This window comes from Stigmatopora argus, chromosome 6 (assembly GCF_051989625.1).
Source record: "Stigmatopora argus isolate UIUO_Sarg chromosome 6, RoL_Sarg_1.0, whole genome shotgun sequence".
Lineage (NCBI taxonomy): Eukaryota > Metazoa > Chordata > Actinopteri > Syngnathiformes > Syngnathidae > Stigmatopora > Stigmatopora argus.
Genome location: NC_135392.1, coordinates 6,146,544 through 6,173,497, shown reverse-complemented (window position 1 = coordinate 6,173,497; position 26,954 = coordinate 6,146,544). Strand labels below are relative to the sequence as shown.

Sequence of the window (26,954 nt, the reverse complement as noted above, 5' to 3'; positions counted from 1 at the left end):
AAAAGTCCTGAATATTCAGTTTTTCATAGATCTAAAACAATGTTTATTTTAGCTTTTTTAAAATATATTTTTAGATTTTACAAAATGATTTTTGAACTAAAAACACAGAAAAAAATGATTAAAAAATTACAATTATTGATTTAAAAGGGGGAAAATCAGGAAATGTAATATACATCTATACTCTTCATTTTAATTTGATCCTAAAACAGAAAGTCGGCACTCATGATTTACTTTCCCGGGCCACACAAAATGATGCAGCGGGCCAGATTTAGCCCCCGGGCCGCCACTTTGACACATGTGCTCTACACCATCAGGCGGGAATTGTGAGCTTGTAGCTCGTGAACGGGAATCAGGCTCGACAACTAGAACAACTCACATTTTCTCCAGGCTGTCCCGCTTCGCCAACCTCCCCCTAATGATGACAACATATCCCACGGTCATGGCAGTGAACAACATATATGTTGTATGCAAATGCACTGCAAGCTCTCCGACTCACTCGTTCGCCCCTCGTGCCAGCAAGACCTCTGTCTCCACGGCCACCCTGAATGACACCAAGAAGCAGTTTAGAAAATGACATTTGTCACACTGGCCTCACTCTCTGACAAAGGCAATGTGCTCACCTTTTCACCTGGTAGTCCTCGCTCTCCTGGTATTCCTGGCAGTGTTTGTCCTGGAAACCCCTAATTCGCAAAGAACAAGACTTTATTTATTTTTTTATTGTTTGCTAACTCAATAAACTATTTTAATGCACAAATTATTTTTAACACATTCATTTGACAAATTATGACTGTGGGATAAATGTCTTAAGTCTTTTGGATTGCTTTCCACTGTCTCAATAAGAATAAAGATTTTACACAGAATGTTCAGCCAACTAGAAAAACTGGCTTACCTTTTCTCCCTTGACACCGGGAAGTCCTGGCGTAGCCTGGAAGAGTGAACAAAAAGTTCAATCATAATTACTACCTTAGAAGCACAGCAAGGTGTCTTTCTAGTAGATAATAAAACTCAGTTTCAATATGATCTCCAGGAGATTATTTGAAAATCACTTCTTTCTTCCGCTCCAGATGTGGCACTTGTTCCAGCCACTCGATTGTGTTAAAAGTGTTAAAATAAAATTCACTTTTATGTGTTCATTGCACCAAGGCTGTGATGGTTCACTTTCAAGAGTCGAACATTGATTATTTTCTCTTCATTCTCAAGTATGTTCAATAGCTTAGAGTAGTCAAGTTTTTTTGGATTTGTTTTTTTACTGAGGAAAAAAAACTATGCACAATTACAGCACCGTTCAGATACCAGCTGTATGCTCTCTAAATATAAGGGGGAAAAAGGAAAAAAAATGTTGGTACACGGTAGTGAAACGGGTGTCGCAGGTAATTTATCAAACTGTTGAACTGCCTGACAGTGTGAGGTGGCGCTGTCCTAGGTGCTGAACCCGAGGCACTCATCTGTGAGGATCTACTCAACAAACTCGTCATGGGTCAGGTTAGGAGCACAACGAAGGCCAAAGACAGATAGTAGAGTATGTTTAAATTGAATGAATACAAAAAAAAAAACATTATTTACACATTCACTGAATGGTCAATGTAAAGTCTTCCTGCAGTTAGGAGAAACAAATAAAACGCCTTTTTTGACACTGTTGGAAATCTTTTAAAATAAACAATTTTAACTCACTCCGAAACATTTTTCAACTCATGCATTAAATAATGTGAATCATCAGTGTTAAGCATTAGAGCTGTAAGCACAGATGACAAATTCCCAGCCAGGGCCAGATCAGGCCTGAAGCATCGGTTTATGTGAGAAACGAATATGGATAAAGTGTCTTCATTTTTGTAGATGAGCAGAAAAGCCGAACTGAAATGACAAGTTTGCTGATGATAGAATTGCCCCAAGCCACATCCATGGATATACTGGTTAATTAAACAATACAGTAACTGTTCACTTGCTTGCCAATTTCTTTTATGTTATCGTCTATAATTATCTATCACATCCATTATCTGGGGCTGCATTTTATATAATGAGATCACATCTAGTATTCCTATTATTCAATGGATTTTAAATTCAACTGAGGGAATCATTACTCTTTATCTGGCCTAATATCACAAAAACAAAATGGCATCATTGAGCTAGATTTTTTTACACTTGAACTTTAGATAAAAGTGAAGTTGAATACACATCTACACACATATATATCTCAATCAATCCACAAAATCTTGTGTGCACTGTTTCTGTCTTTAAGTCTACAATAAAAAAAGTGCTAATTAATTGATAACAAGGTTAAGGATCCCATAAAATATCTAATAAATGTGTCACAATGACATGATATGATTTGCATCATACTCCGGGCTGGAAATTGATGCTGTGCAGAGAGCCAGGAACAAGTAAGAAAGCAACCACTTCTCTATTCAAGAGCTCAGAATTCACAAGAGTTGTGAATTGATATGAATGAAAGTGCCACTGCATGCATCACAGTCTGCCTGGGTACACTCTAAAGTTGCCTCGCGTGTGGCAGTGCTGTGCAGGCTGTGATGTTTAGTGGCTGGTGGCTCACGCAGAGGCAAATCAATTGGTCTAGCCTTTGAGAACAGGATGACTGTGTCGTACGTTGCTATGACTCATGTTACCAGATGCATGCAGCTAACATACTTTCTGATCTGAAAAAAAAACACTGGCTCAGTGGACTCACAATGTGGTTGGGTGCAAATGTAATGTTTATTAATTTGTCATCAGTTACGAATTCAAGGCAGGAGAATTTTTTTTTTAGAAAATGTCTGCCAACCTGTGCTTATATGTATCAATGTTCTTGACCTGGATTGTCATTTCTATTCTGCTGGAATTTAATTTAGAGGTTCCCTGACAGAATTGGAACAGGCCAAAGCCAATCTCCCAAAAGATGTCTGCAGCCATTTAAATGCAAAATGTCAAAAGCAGGAAAAGGCGATAATTCTCCAGAGTCTGCTTTCAATTTCAAAGGCGTAACAGTGCGAAGCATTGTGACTGATTGAAGGTGGTGTGTAATATGCTTTGCAGGTTAACTGAAATCCAAAGATTCCTCCCTAAGACAAAAGTGGGCAAGAGAACAAGTCAGAAAGAAATGCTCCTCTGGCAGGTCAGATTATCCGTGACGGAATGCAAGAGTGAGTCCGAAATTCACATCCATTATCATCTATTTGTTTACGATGCAGCAAGTACATGAAAAACAAACAAAACCGGCAGTGCTGAATGCACACTGCAGTACACTAGTGGGAATTTTTGGAGCTTTTGTGTGACAGCATAACGAAATTGTCAACTATACGCAAATACTATAAACTGCTAATAAGCAAACAGAATCTCTGGTGCACTATGTGCTATGGTTGGTGTCATTTATTTGCCACAAATAATTTAAGCAGTTTTGGAGTGCATTAGGAGGCTGAGGGCAAGCAAGGAGGAGATTATATTCCATACTGAGTACTGGGAGCGATGCATGACCTTCTACAGTTTATGGAGGTAATACCTCTCATGGACACTAATGGGATGTGGTCACAGTAATTGCATGTAATTTCATTTTAGCAACATGTGACTTTTCTTCACTAAACAGTGCGAAATAATCAACAGGCCAAAAGGAGCTAGAATTATAATTAAGAGCAATATTACGACCTAACCCTGAATGGAAATTAAAATAATACAACATGGCTTGTTGAAAGTAATATTAAATGTACCACATAAACTGAGTACACAGTATATGATATGAAATATGATATACCCTGACATGTATAGTACAGAAAATTAGAAAATCTAGAAAAGTTTGCTGAAATTCTGTAATTCAATTGAAAAGATGAATTTGAAATATTTCATATTATATTTGTTATATTAAATACTATAGTTTTGGTGCAATAGAATTTGTCGGTTTCATCTTTCATAAAATTTTTATATTAGTTTGGTTGTACATGGACTTTGTATTTTTATTTCTAAATATGGTGTTTGAGATGTATGTGAACTTTATTTACCAAATATTTTAGCTAAGAAGCAGGGGAGGGAGAGTTTGCATTTAAATAATATATTGCCTAGCTATAATATAATTCCAAGCAATAGCTTTCAGTCTGTATAGCTAGGGTCAAACTGCCATGAAATTCAATTTTGCAATACTATAATAGTACTGAATTTGACGGACCGGATGAGTATCTACTGACTGTATGCATTTTATCAGAAAACTTCAACTGTACAGAAAAGCAAAGTGTTGGCTGTTGACCTCAGGCTGTTTTACAGAAAAGAAATGGTTGACTCATCATCAACATCGTCAGTTGGATAAACAGCAGCAGCCAGGCCAATGGTCCCCTGACCATGCAGCGCTTTGCATCAAATCAAAACTTTGTCCGCGGGATTCTAATAACGGCAACGCCGAGGTGCTATTTTATGACTGCAGGCACTAAATCATCATGCCACTTAGATCTTGTTCAATATAGCCTAGCAGAACAAACTATTGCAACATTTTCTCACCTTCCCTGGAGGACCGCTGTCTCCCTGCTCTCCCTTGAGACCTGGCTGACCACTCTGGCCAACAATGCCCTGCAGAAAGAGTTATAGATAAAATAGATACAAGATTTAAAACGACATACAGAAAAATGACACATGGAAATATACACAGTTGAATACACAAACCGGTTTCCCTGTTAATCCAGGCAATCCATCTTTACCAGGCACGCCATCTCGTCCAGGTACCCCTGGCTTTCCTGCTTCACCCTGAGATATCCCATAAACAGTGAAGTGTGTCATCCATTTTAAAACAATCATATTCACAATTTTAAAAAAAAGCATCCCAGAAACTGCCTTAAACATGCATTAACATTAAACATACCTGGTGTTAAAGATTGGAAGAGGTGAATTTTTATGGAGTGAAAAGTGAGTTTCATACAGTAAAATGAAAATAATTTTATCAATTTATTAGTCATTGCCTTTGGTTGTGGAATCCATGCACTATTTAGCCTCGAATTGTGAATACATAGTATTTCTTGTTGTAAATAACTTTGAGATATGTAATATCAATCCAAATCCTGCTGAGATTAATTGTGAAATGGGTGGCTTTTATGTCCAATTACGTACATGGTTCAAAACACATTATACCATTCCATAACTAAATGCCATATTGCGTGTTGCGCGTTGCATACTTACCACCTGCCCGGACAAGCCGGGAGGCCCCTGTGGACCCTAAAAGAGGGAAGAATGAACAAGTATGACAAAACACACCAACACCTTGGGATTTTTGGAGAATTTCACAAGGAAAAATCGAGAGGATTTTGCTTGAAGTGACAGCATTGTTGATAAGAAATACTTACAACAGCTCCTGGAGGACCAGGATTTCCTGGCAGTCCTGTACTGCCTTGAGCGCCAGGAGGACCCTGGAAGGAAGTAGATTAACTCACAAGTACTGTGGATTGTAATGAGAATGTTAAACCCAAGAAGAGAAATGGCATTGGCTTACCTGAACACCAATTCCTGGTTCTCCTTGAATACCCTGTGGAACAAATTACACTTCTTATAAATGGGATGGAAAATTAAATACATTTCAGAACAACAAATCTGTTTGCTAAAGAGCGGCCAATTTAAAAAAATTAAAAATAAACAGATCTCACCTTCACACCCGGTGGACCAGGAAGTCCATTTGGACCAAGAGAGCCCTGATTTAAAAAAAATATATATATACATATGTGTGTGTATGTATGTATATATGTATATATGTATACATATATATACATATATACACACATATACACACATATACACATACATACACATACATACACATACATACACATACATACACATACATACACATACATACACACACATATATACATATATACACATATACATCCATATACATCCATATACATACACATACACACACACACACACATATATACACATATATACACATACACACACATACACTCACATACATACACATACATACACATACATACACATACATACATACATACACATACATACATATATAAATATATATATATAATCACAATAAATATTGATTATCAATTGATTATCAAAGGGGTTGTACACAGGTAAATCGACTCGCCCTCTTCGTTGAATTTGTTTCACTTGTTTAGTTCTAGACAAAAACAATAACAGGCCTATTGTGAATACGACCAGGAGTCTCTACACGTATGATAGATTAGAATTTAAGAAGCCTTTTGGATTAAAATGGAAATGTCTACAGCGAACTAAAAAGTTGCTCTGCCTGGATTTAGCCTTTTTATATCAAAATGTGGATGATTTAAAATTTACATAAGCATTCTAGCCTGTTTTTGTGGATGGAGCATAGGGGAATTCAGGTTTATCCTGATCCACATGCTCGCACATGCTTGGTTGTGCCTATTTGCCAAAGTGGGGTGGCGAGGAATGTCACAAGCTCTCCATTTATGGATAAAAAAGTAAGCTCCAAACCGATTGCGGCAGTGGCCTTAAATTTGCAATTTGGGAGAAAATCGACGCCTGCAGGACAATATTTTGCACCCTTTTACGTGAATGTTTTTTAATTTTAACCTATTATAGTTGTCTCTTGACAGTATTTGGCGTTTTTTTTTGTTTGTTTTTTGAGGGAAAAGGTAAATACTGGCGTTAGTCACTTGGGTGAAATGTAATCCTGCAGTCAGAATAAGTAGAAGGTAAATGCATCCTGTCACCCAGTCACTGTCATATCTTTTTAACACCTGCTGTGAATAAAACGGTCGTTGACAAATGGGGCAGTATCACGAAAAGCCCGAAATGAGACGTTTGTCATTTGAGCGCATATGCACCCGACGGGTCTTTATAAATAAAATTAAGACAGCTTGCAGGCATCTGCAAAATTATCAACAACAAGTCACAATGCGCAAATTCAAGCAGTCACATAAATAGAACCCCAAGTGTTGATTTACAGCACTGCATTTGTGTCTATGTATGTTGTGTGTGACCTTACAGATAGTCCCCTGATACCAGGCTCTCCTGGGGTTCCCTGCAATTGAAATAGTCAAAAGTCAAGAACACATTTTAATGAAAAAGAACTTACTCACAAAAATGGATAATTGATTTAGAAACAAACTGTTTGTTTTTTAAAGATCCTGGTCTCAGGATGTAAACATGGTACATTATGTATAAAATGTAATCAGTTAAAAAGAAAACATTATAATAGCAATTATTTCAAGGTTATACACTACCCTAAATCTGACCAATTGCAGATGGGTCAACATATGGTAGGGATGAACAGTGTCAACAAACAAACACTCATAGATAAGCTTTGCAATTCTGCAATAGGGGAAAAGCCAATATGGAGTTCAGTTGCATGCACAATTAGCAGAGCAAAGCGACAACAACATTATTTGGACTGCAACCAAACCAGCAAAAGCCCCAAACCCAGAAAATTCTGGCAAAGGTTATTAAATCTGGATGTGAGCATCTCATGAATTAAAAAAAATGTGGTGTTTTTTGAATATTTTAAAAACAGAGAAACAACTCACTTCAAAATAGTTGAGTTGGACATACAATGCCTTGCGGACCACTGGTCTTCATTAAAATTTTAAGAAGAACCTGTCACTTCGTTTCTGGACTACTTCATATACAAATGGAAAGATTAAAGTGGTGAATTCTGTCTGCGAGGAACATGATGTGCAAGGCTCACTAATAACCGTGTTTAGATTCCCAGGGAGGGTACAATGTCACATTCCATAGATGAAAAATCTTGCAACTCATTTGCCATCAATCCTACAAGAGGTAAAAGTGGTACCAAGAGCAAGGGATTAAACAAAAAAGAGTTAAGCTCGGGCTGCCAATGAACATTGAGCTCAAATCTATGAAAGCAAATGTTATATTGAATACTGACATATTCTCTTAATTATCAAAATTATAAACCCCTAATTTCCATTGTTCCCCTTAACAGTTTAAATATCTGCTAGGTATGATTATGAGCGTGACCGGACGCGTGACCGGACGTTTCGTCGAAAGACGTTTGGTCGACCAAACGTCCGGTCGACCAAACGTCCGGTCGACCAAACGTCCGGTTGACCAAACGTCTTTCGACGAAACGTCCGAGTACCCTGGGATAGGCACCAGCACTCCCCACGACCCTTGTGAGGATAAGCGGTACAGAAAATTAATGAATGTAACAGAGGATAAATTGTTATGTTACGTGGTGCTGGAGCCTCAGCATCTTAGCTGAATTCGGGCGAAAGGCAAACTACACCCTCTCTTGTGTGCCCTACAGCTGACTGGCGACCAGTCTAGGGTGTAGTCTGTCTTTTGCCTGAAGTCAGCTGGGATGGACTCGAGCAACCCTTGTGAGAATACACGGTACGGATGATGAATGAATGAATAATTCACTTAATTTTGTATGTATGAAGTGAACCAACCAACAGTATTTCATAGTTTGATTTAAGACTGCCAGTACTTGGATAAAAACTGTCTACTCAAAAATCCAGGTCCCAACAGATGCTTTGAAAAAGATGGAAGAGGACAAACATCAGAAGGAACTCACTAAAGAAAAGAAAAGAGTAAAGACAGGAAACTGAAAGTTTGACAGTCAAGTCTTTGCCATGCAGATTCATCTTAAAGTGTGTCCTAAGTTAGAGAGCAGAAAGCTCCAGTGTCAAGGTGACCTCTGGAAATCACACCAAAGTCTCAATTCCTTTACTGGCTTTACTCACCGGGGGGCCTCGAGGACCAGCTTGCCCTGTTAGACCCTGCTCAGACAGACAGAATGAAAACAAAGGGGTACATTTGACACCTTGGGAATGACGATCAAAATGAAATTTGAAACTAGCACGGGAGTGGTACAAAAACTTTGTGCACATGCTGATTTGCGACTAGATTTTGATTGGGTCAAGTAAACCACAAGATCTATTTTCTAGGTTACATTTTAAAACAATGTCATCTAATTAAATGAACATGCAGGAATCAATGATATCAAAATGTTCAATGTTCTTCAGTGGTGGAGAGGCAAGGGCATTTGTAACTCCCATACAAAGTGATGAGAGAAAAGCGGAACACTTGGATTGGACACAAGAGACTGAGGTAACTGATGGTAGTCGGCATATTGGTGAACAAACATGCCTCCAATAATAGAAAGTACTAAGACAGATAAATACATTTTGAAATAGATCATTAAAACCACCTACTCTGGTGTAAAAAAAAAAAAAAAAAATACATAACACGCAGCACTTACTGGTTTACCATCCTGACCAGGTTTACCAGGTTCCCCTGCCATTCCCTGAAATGAAAACACATTTGACATGTTATTCCTAAAAATAAATCTCACTGAGCCTTGAGATGTGGGAAAATTAAAAAGTTTTGCTTTTTAATAAAGAAAAATGGCAGTCTTTAATATTGTGCTTTCTAAAAACAATGTAATAGTAGCAGTTGCCAAATTGCTGCTTACTCACTAGACCACTGGGGTACATTTATTTCTTTATTACTCAAACAAAAAAGTGGAGATTTATTAGATTAAGACAATTATAAAGAAACGAAACTATTTCAATAATATGCAGGATGAAAGAAGAATTAAGATGCAAGGCATCTCACCTGTGAGCCATTCTGTCCCTTCTCGCCAGTCTCGCCTCTGCCTCCTTTTTCACCACGTGGTCCTTCAAATCCCTGTGAGGCCCGATGACGCACCGTTTAGTTAGAGACATGCCCTGATAAAATGTGGCACCGCCTGACAAGGCATTTAATCATATTGCACGTTAACTCTTACCCGATCACCTTTAGCCCCCAGTTGCCCTGGAGCACCATGGTCCCCCTTCGGTCCAGAAAATCCAGGTGGGCCTCTGGTGCCGGGTGCACCAGTTAGTGCTGAGTCAGCAGAGGCGCCCTGTTGGAAGAAAAGATGAAGAAATTTGAGAAATCTCCATGTTTATTCAGGGTTAAAGTACATGAACAATTTCTTTACCTTTTGACCCGGTGGACCAGGAAGCCCTGGAATCCCTGCTTTACCCTAAAGAGGAAAGGATGAGGTTATTTGTCCTAGTTTTTATTTCTCATCCAAACTCCTCTTATAAATATTTTAGTGCGTAGACTGTGGTTTGCATGGAAGTCAATTCATCAATTCATTCTACTTACAGACTCGCCTCTCTCGCCCTTTTCGGCTCTGTCACCCTGAAAGACAAAAATGTGCAGAATATTGTTCATTTTTTGTTGAATACTGCAGTGTCCCCAGTGCTGGTAGAGAACCGAGTATTATGAAAAAATCAGCTGTAAGTGGTAAAAAGTTGACAACCAATTTTTTGCTACCCTATCACGAATCCTGGCACTGACAATCTCATTTAGTTGTATGTGTGACTGGATGTTTGGTAGAATGAACGTTTGGTAGAATGGACGTTTGGTAGAATGGACGTTTGGTAGAACGGGCCATCAAGGGAATATGTTCGAAAACCCTTCGTCTAAAACTAAGACATAACACGAAGTTCTTTCTAACCTTGTCCCCTGGTCTTCCAGCCTCCCCGAGTTCTCCGGCTCGCCCCGGGACACCTGGAATACCCGGCTTTCCTGGCTCTCCAGCTGGCCCTGAAGGTCCTACTGGCCCACGTTCTCCAATGGCTCTGCCAGGAGGCCCAGGTGTTCCTATTGGACCTCTCTCTCCTTGTTCACCCTTTGGCCCTCTGTCCCCTGAAAAGCCGCGTGCTCCCTGATGGCAAATGTGTAAAAATACACAGTTGCTGCAATCCCACTTGTTTCTTTATAACTAACCAAGCTGTACTTACATCTGCACCAGCTGGCCCTCTTACACCAGTCTCACCCCTGTCTCCTTTTTCACCTCTCTCTGGCTTCACCACTGGAACAGTCACAGTGGTGTCCTTCCTGTCCACAATTATCTTCAGGTCAGACACCTGTATCGACAGCAGAACAAAAGCCGGTGAGTGCGGTCGCTACAGGTGCTGGACTGTGAAATGATTTCAAGCAGTCCATTTCATTCCATTTCATTTCAGCAGCTTGAAAATTGCTTGTAATCAGTCTCCTTTGTGCAACCTTTCTGCTGTAGAGTTCAGAATCAATTTAGGTTATGGAGCGTTTTAAAAGCACATTTTAAAGTTGTGTATTAGAGCTGACACAGTGAATAACACTATTTTGCTTATGCCTGATGTTCAGAATAGTCAAGCTTTGATTTGATCAAAGAAATGGCATATGAATGTGAAGTTAAAAAAAGGATCCATTTTGGTTTAAGTCCTGTATCATGTGAATCTCTCTTTTTTAACATTTTCTGTCTGACCTTTAAAACTCAGACATTTAATGGGATTTAAGAGCATTTTACACATCTGTTTGGCACATAGGTGAGATAATGAAAGGTTTCAAGCAAAAAAGCTCTCTTATGTAGTTGTCTCACACACCCGAATTCCAAGGTTAGCCATGGCCTTTACTACATCCTGGGAATTAAAACACAGAAACATACATTATATTACAGACACATCATAGACAAATTCAAATAAAGTTGTGGATGGGTTACCACAACAGTTCCCGGTTTGCCAGGTGCTCCGTCCTCTCCCGGGTCCCCCTGCAGAGAAAGACAAGTGTCCATGCGTCACTACGAATATCACACTCACCAACGTCACATATCGGATGAGAGACAAAAAGCTGAACTTACAATGTCACCTTTAGGACCAAGAGGGCCTCTCTCACCCTGAAACAGTAAAGTTCAAATTAAAAGATGACTTAGGCCACCACTCACTAAAGGCAAATAAGGACTACTTACTCGAGCACCCACAGATCCGGGAATTCCTGGTACCCCCTAAAGACAGGAGAACCAGAATCATTCATTCATTCATTTTCCATACCGCTTATCTTGGTACTCGGACCTTTGGTCGGCGGACGTTTGGTCGCCGGACGTTTGGTCGCCCCGACGTTTGGCCGCCCGGACGTTTGGCCGCCCGGACGTTTGGTCGCCGGACGTTTGACAACATGACAGAGAGTTTACTGTTGAAACCAGCTCTCAAAATTATATTCATGAGAGAGAGAGAGTTTAGTATCTAAATATCTACTGTTGAAACCAGCTCTCAAAATTATATTCACCCGGCGACCAAACGTCCGGTCACGGCTTATCCTCACAAGAGTCAAGGGGTGCTGGAGCCTATCCCAGCCAACTATGGGCAGGAGGCGGGAGATACCCTGAATTGGTTGCCAGCCATTTGCAGGGCACCAGAATCATGCGTTGGTGTTATCTCCGTGTAAAATACATGTTCACTTAACCCTCCACTCCCACTGTAGATATCTAGTCAATGATTGATGAGTGTTGTGAAAAAACTGATGTCGTCACTTGATCGTTGCGTTTTAAGATATGAAATGACATCGCTCCATCATTTCAAACACACACTATGTGAAATACTCTTCCAATCAGGGAATGAATTCTTGAAATATAGCCAAAATGAGCTTTTGGGGGGTCAAAATTAACTATGCTCAGTGACTTCTAATTAGCACAAGTGGATATTTGTGCCGTATTAACCCCCTGAAGCATTGCATTAAAAGAAAACGGAATGTGAGGTCAGAATGGCTTTTGATCACCAAATTTAAACGGTTTGCCCTTGAAAAAGTGAAGAACCATGCATTTTTCATAAGGTTCTCTGCAGGTGTTTCCTGAGATTGGGACAGCATAATATAACTCCCCCAGCTGTCTCCAGTGTGGAAGCAAAAGAACACGAGCAGATAAGCAAGCACGTACAGAGACAGATTAGATAAAATACACATCACTGCGGCTACATGTGGGAGGGCGATGCGGCTGGGGATAAAACGGCCACACGAGAGCTCAACATAGAGGAGAGAGACGCTCGCACCATATACAAGAAAAGAATAAGGCAACAGAGAACAATTGTTTAGCACATAATGACTGTCTACCCAGTAGCCCTTAGAGGGTTCACATTATTCCCAGCACATCACACTGCAGTAACAGCAGTGGCATGTGTTAATCTGCAAAATACATTTGCGCAATGTTATTAAGAATATTGAAATGCAATTTCATCCCAACTCACAGATGTTCCTGGGGGTCCTTGAGGGCCAGGGATCTGCGCTGCGTCGAATCCTTTGACATACAAAACCTGATGTGTAGTGTACAGATAAGAGACTATGAATTACTTAGTTACATAATTGATTTTGTATGCAAATATGAAGAGACACCAAGGTGGGAGGTCCTAAAAAGTAATCAATTCAGCAATTTGTTGGGTATCCTTGGAAATTATTCTTTAAAAAAATAATTATATGATTTTTGTTTTTCAATTTTGCTTCTTGCCCCACCTGTCCAGGAGGACCTGCGCCGCCAGGCTGTCCAGCAGGTCCCGTAAGGCCAGGTGGGCCTGATGGGCCACTGAGCCCACGATCTCCTTTTTGCCCGTCACGGCCCTGCAAAGGAAAAGATTACACAACTAAGCCCCTCCTAAGGGATTTTTTTCTCAGTCAATAGTTAAGCCTGAACTATAACATCAAATCAGGTGTCCAGTGCCAACCCTCAACTGATGTTTTACAGATCATTAATCGGAATTTGCACATGAAAACACAAGTCTGAGATTTGGCAGGGCTCTGGATTTCTCTCAGATCTGTTTCTCTCTTACAGGATCATTTTGATCATTAGAATATAGAACGAGACATAGATTAGTGGATTATGTGGCACGATCTGAAGTACGATGCCAATACAAGAACAAACCATAGTTGAGGCAGTAGGCTGGAGAGTTTGAGTTGAGGTGTTACACATTAAACTGAAGTAAAGTGAAATCAATAAAGGAAGTGGTGGGAGGATGTTGGATACGATGACACAATGAAAACTAAAGTGACAGAATAGACACTTGAGAAGATTGATGATGTAACTGAGGTTTGGCAAAACTGACATCTCGACCAGCAGCTCCCGCGTCTCCTCTGTCACCCTGCAGATTGAAAAAAAATATATCACCATCCAAAGCACACATCATCATCAAGTATGATGTTCACACCTCCAATTAAAGTGAGGAGTGCCAAACTGACATGCACTTTTTTTGTTGTAAAAAGTGTTTGTTTTAAAATCGCATAGAATGGAAACAAACCTTTCGCCCATCCTCTCCAGGCAAACCATCTTCGCCCTGTGTAATCAAAACAAACTAGATTACCGACTCTGCAGGAGAAAACTGAATGATAGCCAGTTTTGCAGTAGGATCCCTGAGGTGATTTAATGGCACCACTTTACAGACTCATTCAGGAGAGACATGATGAAGTCAAGCCTGAAATAAAAGTCTATTGTTTCGGACCATTGATTCTTCTCAGAAAGGAGCATGTAACTGCCAAATCAACAATGTTAATGAAAATAAGAGTATTCATATCTATATCCTGTTCCCTAACTATTCACATTTAACACAATGCAACCCACACATTCCTTTGCAAGACAGAATCCTCATTATTACCATTTTTCCAGGAGGCCCAAGTTTACCATCTTCTCCTGCTTTACCCTGAAACGTCACACAAAAACCAATTTTTGCTAAATAAATTTACATTGATTGTGTGTGTGTGGGTGTGTGTGTGTCTTGTACTCACTGGAGTCCCTGGAGCACCTGCAGTTCCCACAGGTCCTTGGGGACCCTGTTCACCTCGGAGTCCTGCTAAACCCTGGGGGCATTTTCAGCCGTGTTTTATTAATACGAGGAGTTTTTACATACAATTTGTAATTATTGGCGATGTAAATCTGTAATTATGGATGTTAATGGCAATATATTAGATTCAGTCATGTTTTTGCATTGATCCCATCAGTGTGTGTTGATGGCACAGCTGACGAGGAAGAAAAACAAGCACTTCATTGAATTGAGCTGCAGTGTTCGCATTCATCGATATCAATTAAACGTCCTAATTTCAAGATGACCATTACATTCTTGTAGTAATTATGAAAACGCTGTTTTAATGTAACCCTTCCCTATTAAAGATAATTCAATAGGAGACACTTTTATACTGAATGTAAAAGTCTGCTGACATTTCTACAGTGACATATTTTTGAAACAACTGGGCCAAGCAACCTGGCTAAATATGTATCTAATAGAATAATATCAACTTGGAAGTGGTATCTTCTATTCATGCATTTGACAAAATCTGCTTCTATGAACTCACATCTCTTCCAGGTTCACCCGATTTCCCAGGATCGCCCTTGAAAACAACAAGTACAAAAAATGTATTAGCGATGCACATGTTCTACTTTGGCTCATGCTCAACATACAGCATATTTGCTGGGTTTGGAGCTCCAGTACCCTCTGACCAGGTGGTCCTGCAGCACCTGGTTTACCATCCAGACCAGGACGACCATCCAACCCCGAGGCTCCTCTTTCTCCCTGATTACGCAGAAAAGTCAAAATCAGAGCCTGACCGTGCATTTTGTAATTATTTGTTATGTAGTATTAAACATTCCCTATGGCAGATGGTAGCATTTGCTAGTTTCTATTTGTAGGCCCTTGGCAGGATTAATTAACAATGTGACATAATGAAGATGGAATGGATAAGAAAATCTATGACTCCCCGAAGGTCTGAACCACCAAACAACCCGTGCGATATGATTACATTGTTGGACAACCTGACCATTCATCGGACCGCCCCTGAGGACTGTTTACAGATATCTTGAGGGATTATAGCAAACATAGTAATCCTGGTAATTAAATCAATTCAGAGCAAAGGCCTGAAGGTACCTCGACTGGTGTTAAATAAGATTGGATCAAACTAACATTTCCACAATTTCAGGTCATGATTACTGTACTGGAAAGACCTTAAAACTGGGAAATAGTTTGACAATTGGTAGTTTCATGGTTTCATAAAGCTAATCATTTGTGATAGATAGTCACATTTCAAACCTTTTCTCCAGGTGTTCCTCTTTCTCCACTGTCACCCTGGAAAAAAATATTGGGGTTGACAATGTAAGTGAATTACAAGTGCTGTATTTCTGTAAAAATGCAGTGACGGACAGCAAACTCACTCTGGAGCCGGTAAGCCCACGCTGTCCCTCAGGACCCTTCGTAGAGAAAAGGGAAGGAACAAGTAGTCACAAAGGTTTATAAGTCATGCATAAAAAAAATCAGGCAAGGGGTCAGTCAGTGTGCATACTGATGCATACAGCAACAAGAATTTGTGGAAATATTTATAAACTGCAAGTAGGAGGCAGACTCACTCTTGGGCCTACAGCTCCGGGCATTCCAGTTTCACCTTTCTGACCGTTGCTACCATTTGCTCCTGGGTTTCCTGCGTCACCCTTAAAAACATCAAATAGTATCAACAATTAATTGGGAGACACAACAAAGATTTGGTTTATCCTGGACAATGTGGTGGTGGCTTTCTAATAAAAGCATGCAATGTGGGTCAGACATCTCTAATATTTTTATGCACATTTCATCTCTGCATGAACAGCTAGCAGCAGGTGAAGAATCTCTTGGGTCAAGATAAAAATCATTCTTTCTTTCTTTATTTCATCCACTCTCTATACTTTAGGATGGCTTCAAAGTGGTCGTCGAGCATGACAGGCTAACCATTAAATTGTAAATGATTACGACTGTCATCTTGGTCTACTCAAGATCAGAAGTCAGTGTTAAAATCAACCACCCATCCATCCATCCAACCATCCATCAATTTCTACCATTGGCCAAACAGAGCTGGGTTTATTGCCAGTCAATGAAAGGGCAATGCAACAGCCAATCATTAAAAAAAAACATTTTTAAGTTTAATTTTAATTACATCTTTGTAATATAACAGAGTGATGCTACATTTTTATATGATTAAAATATCTATAGTATTTACATGCAATTGTGAGTAGTGCAAACATGTTGGACCTTATTTTTATCCACTTACATACATGGCATAAAATGTGACCCATGTGGGGTTTTTGTGCCAACACAGACACCTTTGCGTTTCTTTTACAATATCATTGATGGGTTCATAGCAAGAAAAGCGTACTGGTGCAGCGAAGCTTTCTCGTCTAGGAAAGCCCAATAAAGGCGAGACAGGCCTATCTTCACGGATAAATTATGAACGGAAATAAAAAAATATCAAAATCAAAAACGGTGGGTGAAGAAACCAAGTCCAATGTATGAAACAACCCAAAAAAATTATGACACCATGATTCTTTGTTTCATTTTCAATAATTACTTTTCTGACTGGATAACGATGTGCTGATCTAAAATTAGAGTGTGAAAATAAACAGAGTTTCTAATCATTTTACAAACCTTCTCTCCTCGCTGTCCTTTCATCTGGCCAACAATGTCCGTCTGTTGAGAAATAAACAAAAACCCCTTTGGTTCTTTCTTTAAAACATACAATATCATAACAGTACATTTTGTGAATATCAATTTCGTTTATTTACTTAGACTTTTTTTCCCACCCCGTAATCCTCCAATGTGTCCCACTTACCACTTTCCCTGGCGGCCCCGGAGGTCCTTGAAGTCCCTTGAGGAAGAAAATGAAATTTGTAGTACATCAGAATTCAACCGCGTGTTCCAGAGTATGAATAATGACAAGAAAGTTTTAGAGGATGAACCTGTAGTCCCATCTCTCCTCTCGGTCCTGCAAGTCCAGGGCTGCCCTGTGAAAAATCAAGGATCAATAAAGATGTTAAGCAGATGAGCTGACTCATGTGGAAAGGCATGCCAGCATATTGGAAAGCTGTCACTATGAAGCTGCATGAATGTGGGCCTCACGTTTCGCCCATCCTCTCCCGGGTCCCCGGCATCTCCCTTTTCTCCAAGCCGTCCTGGTGTACCCGAGAGTCCCTGAGGGCCGATTCATTTGTAAAGATCTATCCTTATAACAGTGTGAAATTCAAAATATTCGAAAATTATGAGTCAAAGAAACACATCATACCCTCCCTCCTCGTTCACCGGGCTTCCCTGGAAGTCCTGACTCCCCCTGGGGGATGATTGATAATTATCAAACACTGAAATACTACAGCCATGGGAATGTCATGGATGTTTAATTGTACTCATTTTAATCAAATACTGATGTCATTGAAGTCTATTTTATTTCCTATGGAAGTAGACAGCAGGAGGCAAAAGCGTCTAATATACAAATAAAATACTGCATTTGAAATAACAGTCTGTATCAATTCCAGCTATAGCACTTGTCAAAGTTGCGGCCCGGGGGCCAAATCTGGCCCGCCGCATCATTTTGTGTGGCCCGGGAAAGTAAATCATGAGTGCCGACTTTCTGTTGTAGGATCAAATTAAAATAAAGAGTATATTTGTATATTAAATTTCCTGAATTTCCCCCTTTTAAATCAATAATTGTAATTTTTTAATCCATTTTTTCTGTGTTTTTAGTTCAAAAATCATTTTTTAAAATCTAAAAATATATTTAAAAAAGCTAAAATAAACATTGTTTTAGATCTATAAAAAACAGAATATTCAGGGATTTTAATCCAGTTCTTTTAATCCATTTATTAAAAAAAATCTAAATGTTATATCTAAAATGGTCTGGCCCACGCGAAATCGAGTTGACGTTAAAGCGGCCCATGAACCAACCCAAGTCTGACACTCGAGCTATAGCATAAATGGACCGATACAAAAAAAAAACAATTGATGAGCAGTATAAAGAGAATCAGAGATCAAACTTACAGGAGTGCCTTCATCCCCTTTCTCTCCCCGTTCTCCCTGTAAAACAAGCGAGAACAATACTGACTTTTTCAAATGAATAAAACCGAAAATCCCTCAGGTACAAGAAGCCTATACAGTATAAAGATCCTCTGAGTAAGATGATGAAGGAGGGAACATCACTAGCATTCAGTAGCAGACAATATTTGTTAAGAAAGGATTTATTTGTCAAAACAGGTGACTCCTTTCCCCAAGCTGATTTGCATTTACATTGCAATTCCCTTAGAAATTGTCTGTGGATGCTTTGAGCTGACACAAAGAAAGCTATCCCGCTGACTACTACATCACAACATATCATGGCAAATCCCGCATATGCAAATAGGCAACCTTTAGGCTGTGTTATTCGGATGGATGCAGTTGAATAATCTGATAGGACACTTGGTAAATGCTAGGGATTTCCAGTGTGAAACAAAGACACTTTTAGAAGCCTTGTCAAAAAACTGAAAAGTCACCTGTTTCCCAGGAAGACCAAGCTTCCCTGGCACGCCAGGTCGGCCATCTTCTCCTTTCTCTCCTGGCTCACCAGAGTCTCCCTAATGGGCGGTTTCAGAAGCAATTGAGCAAACAGATAAATACAAATAACGCCCAAAAGCCGAATGAAAACAACAAAAGGTGGCTCACCTTGGCACCGGGCCGGCCGCCGATACCTGAAGTTCCCTGAGGAGACAGAGAGCGAATGTTTTATGCAGTTTTAGTTTGGGGCACGACTGAAATTCGGCACAGGGGAACTCAAGATGAATAATTGAACATATTGTCAGAAATATTTCACAGGCAGTGTGACCGTGATGCATGCAGAAGAGCTAGTAGATAAAACAGAAAATCTTCAGAGTGCCGTTATCATGAGGGCTGGCTTTTACTTACTGGCTCCCCTCGCTCCCCTTTCGGTCCACTCGTTCCCAAGCCTGACCCTGGAGAACCCTTTCAAGGTTTGGAATAAAAGGAAGTGTCATTGCGATCTTCCAGTGGCTCTCAGGGCTTATTCTTTTAACCACGGGCATTTGCACTGAGTGATTACTGACTTTCTCCCCTCTCTGTCCTTGGTCGCCCTTTGTTCCTCTAGGACCCTCAAATCCGGGGACACCCGACTCCCCCTGAAGGAGAGGAGCAAACGAGAGTTGTTGGTCTTTCCCGGTAAAATTGATGACTGTTGATGACCGTTATAACTTACCTGATCCCCTTTCTTTCCTTGGGGACCTTGAACCTGTGTGGTTTTTATAGACAGTGACGCCAAGGATTTATGTAACTACTGTTATTCCACTCATTATTTTGCAGACAACTCACACTTCGCCCTGGTTCCCCTCGAGCGCCTTCGCTTCCCTGAGAACACACAAGTTGTTAAATATTACTTATTGAATGCAATTATGAGACATTCTGCAGTCGAATCACGTTCCAATTGACCTGACCCATCTCGTATGATTACTCCTAATTGAATCAGTCTCACCTTCTCCCCTGCTGCTCCGGCAGGCGCTGGGGAACCCTGCGGACAATTGCAAAGACTTGGATATTAAACTCCCACTAAAAGTCAGGTTATGACATATGGTACATAGCGACCCCTTATTCACCCTCAAGCCCGGTGCTCCTGGGGTTCCTGCTTTTCCTGGGTCCCCCTTAAATTAGAATTAGAAAAAAATAAAATAAAGACTTGAAAAACAGAAATTAAACTACTCTACAATAGGATTTTGCTTACCCTTGCTCCTGTTTCACCAACTAGTCCTCGTTCTCCCTGCAAATAAACAAATGCAGAGTTGTTGCCAAAAGTTCTGTTGAAATGTCATCAATGCCGACATAGTCCATACTTTCCATATGCAAAAGAGGCAACAATTCTTTCAAATTTGAACTGTCTTGAAGATCAATCATTTCATGCCGATAATTCATTAAAATTTTATGATTGAGTCCAGAGTATGACCAAAGTCATTATCATACAAATGATTATATTCTAGTTGTTTTTGTCTGTTTTTTTGTGATGAATTCTGAAAACTAATTTTCTCAATGTACATGTTTAAGCACAACAATATACAAACACAGGTACCATATTTTCTGGAATATAAACTGCAGGTTTTTTTCATAATTTGTCTGGGCCTGCGATTTACACTTAAATGAAACTTAGTATATGTCTTTTATTTTTCTCACCTTGACTACAAAAAGGTTGTTATGTTGTGTTTTTCATACAATAGTTATTCAAGACTGTTAATATGTTACATTGACAGCTGCTTATTTTGTCTGTTGTTCCCTATTTTATGTTTGTTCTTGGTTTCTGAATTTAAAAAAACGTACCTCCAAAAATAAAATTGATACTCCAGAGCGCCATATTTTTCCCCTTTAATTGTGCCTTCTTTTGCTAGTGCGACTTACATGTTGTCTCCCTTTCACTGTGCATTGTTTGGCTAGTGTGACATATACATTAAATCTATTTGGGGGGGGGGTACCAAAAGTAATTCCATATTACAGTCTTTAGTGTTTAATACCCACTCAACTGTATAGGCCGACTGCATGCATAGTAAGCACTTGTTCAAACATGATTGGTTCATGCCCCCACTGAATCCCCACTTACCCGGTCTCCTTGTGATCCAGGCTCACCTGGCTGACCTCGATCACCCTATTAAAGCAGAGCAAAATCAAGGTCAGACTTCTGATTACATATTGCAACACATCTCATTTTTCATACCTTTATCGTACCTTACTGCCAATTTCTCCTGGGGGCCCACGAGGACCCTGAAGGACATAATAAGACTCTAAATGTGCGCAGGGACAGGCAATCGTCTACCAAGGGTGTTCACCTATGTTCCCAAAGATTAAATAGGTTCACCTAAAAAGAGCTATAGAATTACTTAAGTCTTCCTCTCCATGGGCTGTAAAACCTAAATGTTTCCACATGAAACCAATACAGAGCTTTTTTGGGGGGGGGAGGTTGACCCACCCTGTCACCAGGATCGCCCTGCCTGCCTGTTATTCCTGGCAACCCAACAGCACTGTCACCCTGGAAAAAAGAAAGAAGGTAAAACATATTTATCGATTAATTAGAGGAGGGCATTTGATTAGGAAGACATGAGGAAGTGTTATCTTTTGAGAATTAATACCTTAATTGATGACCTAGACATCATGTTACTATACTATATAGTACTATATTAGACGTGTATGGTTTGATCTATTTAAAGGTTTCAATATGACTTTTAGGGCTTTTCTTGACATCTCATTAACATGACTGCTTATCTGCATGTGGATGGTCTGGTGCTTTGTCAATATTTTAATGTAGTGTATAAATGCAATAAGTACAGTAAAGTGAAAATGCTATGTACTTTCATGTAATGCTAAAAGGATACAAATGAAAGAAGGAACATACTTTGAAATAATAACATATTTTATCGATTTCATTCCAGTTATCTCTTCAATAGGCGTCACCGACATTTATGGAACTTACTGATACATGCAAGATAACAGTTCAATACACACTTCTGGAATAACAGAAATACTCAAATGCCACCGAATTTGTAAATAAAATAATGAAATGATTGGCGTCGAAGTTTGCATGTATGTTGATTGTTAACTATTAGCAATGTACATAATAATTATTGTTTTATATATATATATATATATATATATATATATATATATATATATATATATATATATATATATATATATATATATATATATATATATATATATATAAATAATATTAGAGTGATGACATTTTAAATGTCTCAGTGATAGCATAGCTTGTATTTCCTTAGTTCCACCTGCACCTCAGTTACTTATGCTAGAAATGAACTTGCCTTTTCTCCTTTGGCCCCCTGTGATCCAGACAGCCCTCTAGGACCTTGCACTCCAGGAGGGCCTGGAGAACCCTGATTATAGAATGGCAATTAGTGAATGCAAAGTGCCAACACCCACTTGCATGCTAAATTCATTTCCCAGCTAAGTGGTTCAGCACATTGCATAGTGATTGACTGTGCTTACCGGGGAGCCAGGTTGGGTCACCCCGCTGCCGACTCCTGGAGGTCCCTAGGAGCACAGAGCAGTAGGAGTTGTGAGTCATTATGCTTGCAGGTTTCTAAGGATATTTTTGCAAGCAGAAGATGAGATGGCAATGGGGTGGGTGACTCACCCGCTCTCCGGGGCTGCCCTTGTCTCCCTGCAGAGGTAAAACAAGAGAGAGAGACAATAAAGGTTAATTTTCCTTCATCTTCTGTAACACGTATGGTCATGAGAGACACGGGGGTGCTAGAGCCGATCCAGGCTAACTATGAGCTGACGGTACCCTGAATTGGTTGCCAGCCAGTTGCAGTCCTGTTAAAGTTACACTAAATTCGATAATCTTTCACTAACATGACTTTCACTCTAAAGCATAAAACCAGAAGTGACAACATAAGAATAACAAGAATAACTAACCAAATCAACACAAAACAATTTATATAGCACAAAAAAAATGTTTTTCTTCAAATAAAAATATAATTGTAAGACTACTGACTGATTTTTTTTAGAATAAAGGGAAATCATCTCATTCCATGTGATTACAACTACAGTATATGGGAAACAAAGAGAGTACCGTTATAAAATACGGTAACTAAAACAAAATTGAATCATATTGTATAGTTATTTAGATCACTTCAAAAAGTAAATAATTCTACATTATATTAAAAAAATAGATATAGATTAAAATATACCAAGTCATTGTTTTTTTCTGTAATTCAGATGATGTTGTCTTATATAAATCATGAACATTCACAAGTCAGGGCCTGAAAAACCTGAAATATGGTGAACAAGCTCAATGTAGGAGGGTAAGATACCAAAGGTCTTAGCTAAAAAAAAAGCTGCTTGTTCACGGAATATATACTATAGCCAAGCATTTTGACAGAATGAGTTGAAGGGGTGGAAATGGTCGAAAAAGATGCCCCAGAAACAGAGATAATCACAGCCTTAAAAGGAATGTCAAGCAAAATTCAGTCAAGAATCTGTGGGAGCAGCTGGCAGAGTAGTTGGAATAACCTATACTAACCTATTTATCAACCAGAGTTGACATCTTTCCACACTGTAAATGTACTAAAAATCATTTTAAAACATGGTGTTACTGTGCTTGATCGCCCAGCAAACTCCTCTCATTTGAACCTCATATAAAATGTGTAGGCTGTTGTCAAGAAAAGGATCAAAGACACCAGACCTAACAATTCAAATGACCTAAAGGCAATTATCAATTCAACCTGGGATTCTACTTTACCTACCCAGTGTCACAGAAGATAGCCTCCATGCCGCAGTGCATGCAAATGCATATTCATGCAAGTGGCCTAACAAATTTGTTAGTGCAGGAAGATTTTAGAGGCCTGAAATGTGTTCCAAAATAACCTTCTTAGATTAGTGTCATGATCTATTTTTATCTTATAGTATTTTCTGAAACATTTTCTTCCTATTCTATTTATTGTTTTTAAATATTCTTGTAGCTAATGTCTTTGTATAACTATGTGCTGTATTGTGGCTCGCTGCTACCACCATGTGTGCTATTGTAAAACCACCTCGTGTTTTTCAGTCTGCACAACTGTCAAGCATTTATTGTATTTGCAAGTCAACCAATGGCCCTGAATACACCCCACTGCAACTTTCTAAAAAATAATTAACCCATTCTAACTTATGTTTTTCATCATAGACAAGGTTAAGAGAGGGAAATATAATTTTTAAATTTAAACACAAAACAAGAAAAATGACTTGGTCGGTGCTCTTTGAGGATAGTTTTTTTGTTCATTTGTCAATTTGTTTAAAAAGAATTTTTAAACAAATATGATGTCATAGTACAAAAAATCCTGTGATGTCAGGTGGCTAAATACAATGAACTAAATATTGATTGAATCTGTTGACGGGTGTATTTGATGTGGCTAATGTATTTTTAAGTATGTATAGAAAACTGTCAGTAATGCATAAATAATAAAACATATGACAGAAGGATGGAAAGGAGGAAGACAACCTTGATGGAGACTCCTGATGTTCCTGGTGTACCTGGGCGACCATCCTGGCCTGGTATCCCTGCTTGTCCCTGGATGCCTTTGGCACCGTCATTCCCTGGCCGACCAGGGGTTCCCTGAAATCGCATTTTTAAAATGTAATTTCGCTTGCGCTTTTGCTACATCTTGGCCATGAATATTAGAAATGTACAATTCTTACTCTATTACCCAAAGTGTCAATTAAGTTGTACAACATTTATTTCATATTCAATTATCTTATTTTGTTCTCATAAATGTTTTGATCTACTGAGCGCAAATCATTTTATAATTTGCATGATTTCTTTTTCTCACAGGTATTCCCGAGATGCCAGGCTCTCCCTTTCGTCCTGGAAAACCTCCTCCCGACGTGGATCCGGGCTCCCCCTGAAACAAGAGTGAGTTTTACATGGGCCATCCCTTCTAGTTGAAGAGAGGGTGAATATGTTAATACAGCTTACCCTTTCACCTCGATCTCCCTTTGGTCCTTGCGACCCTGTTATACCCGATTCACCCTAAAATTAGAGGGAGAAAAAGTACTACAATCATGCATTGTTGTGCAAGTAGTAGAATGCACTTTTGAATGGAAGATGACTTACTTGGCTTCCTCTGATACCTGGCAGACCTTGTGAACCCTAGTTAACAAGCAGAATCAGCATCACTTTGAAAGAATAGCATGAGCTGAATTATAAGAACTCTGGTGTCTTTGCTTACAGGAAGTCCCGCATTTCCTTGGGGACCGGGCCGTCCTGGTAACCCTGGATTTCCGTCACTACCGGGAAAACCCTAAAAAAAACATTGCTGATTAGATCAGCCAAGATGATGTGTTGGTGGTTTCGACGTCTACTCACTCGCTCCCCCCTATCTCCTTTTGTCCCCACTGAGGGCTCAACAGGAGCAACAGGTCCTGGTAGACCTGGACGCCCTTCAGGCCCCCTCGGCCCTTCTCTTCCAGGGAAACCATCTCGACCCTGCACCACATACGGACACATGCATAAGGACGGGTATTCTGTGTTGCTGTGGAAAATAATTCCACTAACTCGGTACTATTTTAGATTTTTTATATATATTTTCAGATTTTACAAAATGATTTTTGAACTAAAAACAGAAAAAATTGATTAAAAAATTACAATTATTGATTTAAAAGGGGGAAAATCAGGAAATTTAATATAGATCTATACTCTTCATTTTAATTTGATCCTAAAACAGAAAGTCGGCACTCATGATTGACTTTCCCGGGCCACACAAAATGATGCGGCGGGCCAGATTTGGCCCCCGGGCCGCCACTTTGACACATGTGGTCTAAGGAGTTGTGCATTGCTTGTTTGCATTACCGGTAAGCTCGGCAGACTTTGGAGTGTAACGTTAGGGGTATTATTTGAATACTCAGTAAGCAATTTGTTTTGTTTAGTAAAACAGAAAATGTTATGTCAACATTTCATTTCAAAATGACTGCTGTAATGTGAGCTAAATAGAGATCCCTTCCAAAATCCAGGAAATGCATGTAACATTTTTCATCTCAAGTTGGACAACAAAATACCCCAGGAGACTATTTATATCTCATATCTTCTCACGTTTGCAGTAACTACTGTATTTACATACTGAAGGTACACTTGCAATCAGCTGACATAAGAAAAGGACTTACAGGTTCACCCTTTCGTCCATTGACACCATCTCTGCCGCTCTCACCCTGAGGAATACAGTAAATAAAATTACATAAACATATACCAAAAAAAAAGTATAATGAGACGCCTGACAAAAAAAAATCTACACTGCACCTTCTCTCCAGGATAACCTTTCTCTCCCTATAAAAAGAAAAACAAAATAACATGAAGTCCAGACACGTAGAGCAAAGAGAAGGAAAAAAAACTTGTAGGGTAATGTCTGAATGCTCCACAACATTCTGTTTGTTTAATGCTTCATAATAGTGAGCCAGGTTTATTTTAGGAATTAAAGCTGTACTGAAATGTCAAAACAAAAAGGGACTCACTCGTGGGCACTGAACAGTGCACTCTTGAGGGCCTGGGGTTTCCTAGGCACCCGTGCACAAGAATAATGGAAGGTTAGGTTAAAGAAACACAAGTTAGATAAATGAAAAGGAATCCCTACCCCTGGTATTCTGGCAATACCACACAGCAAGTCTGCCAGATCACTGTGGAGCGCTTCTAACTGAGAGGCATCACGCACAAACAGAAGGTTCTGGCTGCTCCCGTCTGTCACGACCTGCCGCAGTTCTTCAGTATCTGCCTGTTCTACACCTACTGCCAACACGGTCACACCTGGAAGCCATCCGTCATAACACATGATTTTGATAAATGGAAGCTAATCCTATAAGGAAAGTGAGCATACATGCCCATTCTTCTTACCTAGTAGAGTCAAACAATTCATCAAACATGGAGAAATATAT

General features: G+C 39.5%; 1 protein-coding gene across 1 annotated transcript in view; it reads right to left on the bottom strand.

The window, feature by feature from the left end:
* Nucleotides 1-26,954, bottom strand: part of col7a1 (collagen, type VII, alpha 1) — an 80,247-nt gene that overhangs the window by 13,017 nt on the left and 40,276 nt on the right. Inside the window, exons 29-93 of the mRNA XM_077601999.1 lie at nucleotides 26,657-26,826; nucleotides 26,538-26,579; nucleotides 26,326-26,352; nucleotides 26,193-26,237; nucleotides 25,399-25,518; nucleotides 25,262-25,333; nucleotides 25,147-25,182; nucleotides 25,009-25,062; nucleotides 24,863-24,934; nucleotides 24,535-24,648; nucleotides 22,687-22,713; nucleotides 22,539-22,583; nucleotides 22,355-22,426; nucleotides 21,499-21,558; nucleotides 21,258-21,293; nucleotides 21,133-21,177; nucleotides 20,269-20,304; nucleotides 20,144-20,188; nucleotides 20,023-20,058; nucleotides 19,863-19,898; nucleotides 19,750-19,782; nucleotides 19,601-19,672; nucleotides 19,443-19,499; nucleotides 19,203-19,238; nucleotides 19,034-19,114; nucleotides 18,546-18,581; nucleotides 17,797-17,841; nucleotides 17,634-17,705; nucleotides 17,474-17,518; nucleotides 17,347-17,382; nucleotides 17,163-17,204; nucleotides 16,115-16,195; nucleotides 15,923-15,958; nucleotides 15,801-15,836; nucleotides 15,207-15,287; nucleotides 15,070-15,105; nucleotides 14,506-14,577; nucleotides 14,376-14,420; nucleotides 14,022-14,057; nucleotides 13,830-13,865; nucleotides 13,243-13,347; nucleotides 12,981-13,046; nucleotides 11,711-11,746; nucleotides 11,603-11,638; nucleotides 11,465-11,512; nucleotides 11,349-11,384; nucleotides 10,725-10,850; nucleotides 10,439-10,648; nucleotides 10,084-10,119; nucleotides 9,914-9,958; nucleotides 9,719-9,835; nucleotides 9,547-9,618; nucleotides 9,191-9,235; nucleotides 8,673-8,708; nucleotides 6,953-6,988; nucleotides 5,607-5,651; nucleotides 5,456-5,488; nucleotides 5,310-5,372; nucleotides 5,146-5,181; nucleotides 4,636-4,716; nucleotides 4,474-4,542; nucleotides 890-925; nucleotides 621-680; nucleotides 497-541; nucleotides 377-412 (exon numbers count right to left, since the gene is read on the bottom strand). Of these exons, the coding sequence (XP_077458125.1) occupies nucleotides 377-412; nucleotides 497-541; nucleotides 621-680; nucleotides 890-925; nucleotides 4,474-4,542; nucleotides 4,636-4,716; nucleotides 5,146-5,181; nucleotides 5,310-5,372; nucleotides 5,456-5,488; nucleotides 5,607-5,651; nucleotides 6,953-6,988; nucleotides 8,673-8,708; nucleotides 9,191-9,235; nucleotides 9,547-9,618; nucleotides 9,719-9,835; nucleotides 9,914-9,958; nucleotides 10,084-10,119; nucleotides 10,439-10,648; nucleotides 10,725-10,850; nucleotides 11,349-11,384; nucleotides 11,465-11,512; nucleotides 11,603-11,638; nucleotides 11,711-11,746; nucleotides 12,981-13,046; nucleotides 13,243-13,347; nucleotides 13,830-13,865; nucleotides 14,022-14,057; nucleotides 14,376-14,420; nucleotides 14,506-14,577; nucleotides 15,070-15,105; nucleotides 15,207-15,287; nucleotides 15,801-15,836; nucleotides 15,923-15,958; nucleotides 16,115-16,195; nucleotides 17,163-17,204; nucleotides 17,347-17,382; nucleotides 17,474-17,518; nucleotides 17,634-17,705; nucleotides 17,797-17,841; nucleotides 18,546-18,581; nucleotides 19,034-19,114; nucleotides 19,203-19,238; nucleotides 19,443-19,499; nucleotides 19,601-19,672; nucleotides 19,750-19,782; nucleotides 19,863-19,898; nucleotides 20,023-20,058; nucleotides 20,144-20,188; nucleotides 20,269-20,304; nucleotides 21,133-21,177; nucleotides 21,258-21,293; nucleotides 21,499-21,558; nucleotides 22,355-22,426; nucleotides 22,539-22,583; nucleotides 22,687-22,713; nucleotides 24,535-24,648; nucleotides 24,863-24,934; nucleotides 25,009-25,062; nucleotides 25,147-25,182; nucleotides 25,262-25,333; nucleotides 25,399-25,518; nucleotides 26,193-26,237; nucleotides 26,326-26,352; nucleotides 26,538-26,579; nucleotides 26,657-26,826 (3,758 nt within the window). The remainder of the gene's footprint in view (nucleotides 1-376; nucleotides 413-496; nucleotides 542-620; nucleotides 681-889; nucleotides 926-4,473; nucleotides 4,543-4,635; nucleotides 4,717-5,145; nucleotides 5,182-5,309; nucleotides 5,373-5,455; nucleotides 5,489-5,606; nucleotides 5,652-6,952; nucleotides 6,989-8,672; nucleotides 8,709-9,190; nucleotides 9,236-9,546; nucleotides 9,619-9,718; nucleotides 9,836-9,913; nucleotides 9,959-10,083; nucleotides 10,120-10,438; nucleotides 10,649-10,724; nucleotides 10,851-11,348; nucleotides 11,385-11,464; nucleotides 11,513-11,602; nucleotides 11,639-11,710; nucleotides 11,747-12,980; nucleotides 13,047-13,242; nucleotides 13,348-13,829; nucleotides 13,866-14,021; nucleotides 14,058-14,375; nucleotides 14,421-14,505; nucleotides 14,578-15,069; nucleotides 15,106-15,206; nucleotides 15,288-15,800; nucleotides 15,837-15,922; nucleotides 15,959-16,114; nucleotides 16,196-17,162; nucleotides 17,205-17,346; nucleotides 17,383-17,473; nucleotides 17,519-17,633; nucleotides 17,706-17,796; nucleotides 17,842-18,545; nucleotides 18,582-19,033; nucleotides 19,115-19,202; nucleotides 19,239-19,442; nucleotides 19,500-19,600; nucleotides 19,673-19,749; nucleotides 19,783-19,862; nucleotides 19,899-20,022; nucleotides 20,059-20,143; nucleotides 20,189-20,268; nucleotides 20,305-21,132; nucleotides 21,178-21,257; nucleotides 21,294-21,498; nucleotides 21,559-22,354; nucleotides 22,427-22,538; nucleotides 22,584-22,686; nucleotides 22,714-24,534; nucleotides 24,649-24,862; nucleotides 24,935-25,008; nucleotides 25,063-25,146; nucleotides 25,183-25,261; nucleotides 25,334-25,398; nucleotides 25,519-26,192; nucleotides 26,238-26,325; nucleotides 26,353-26,537; nucleotides 26,580-26,656; nucleotides 26,827-26,954) is intronic.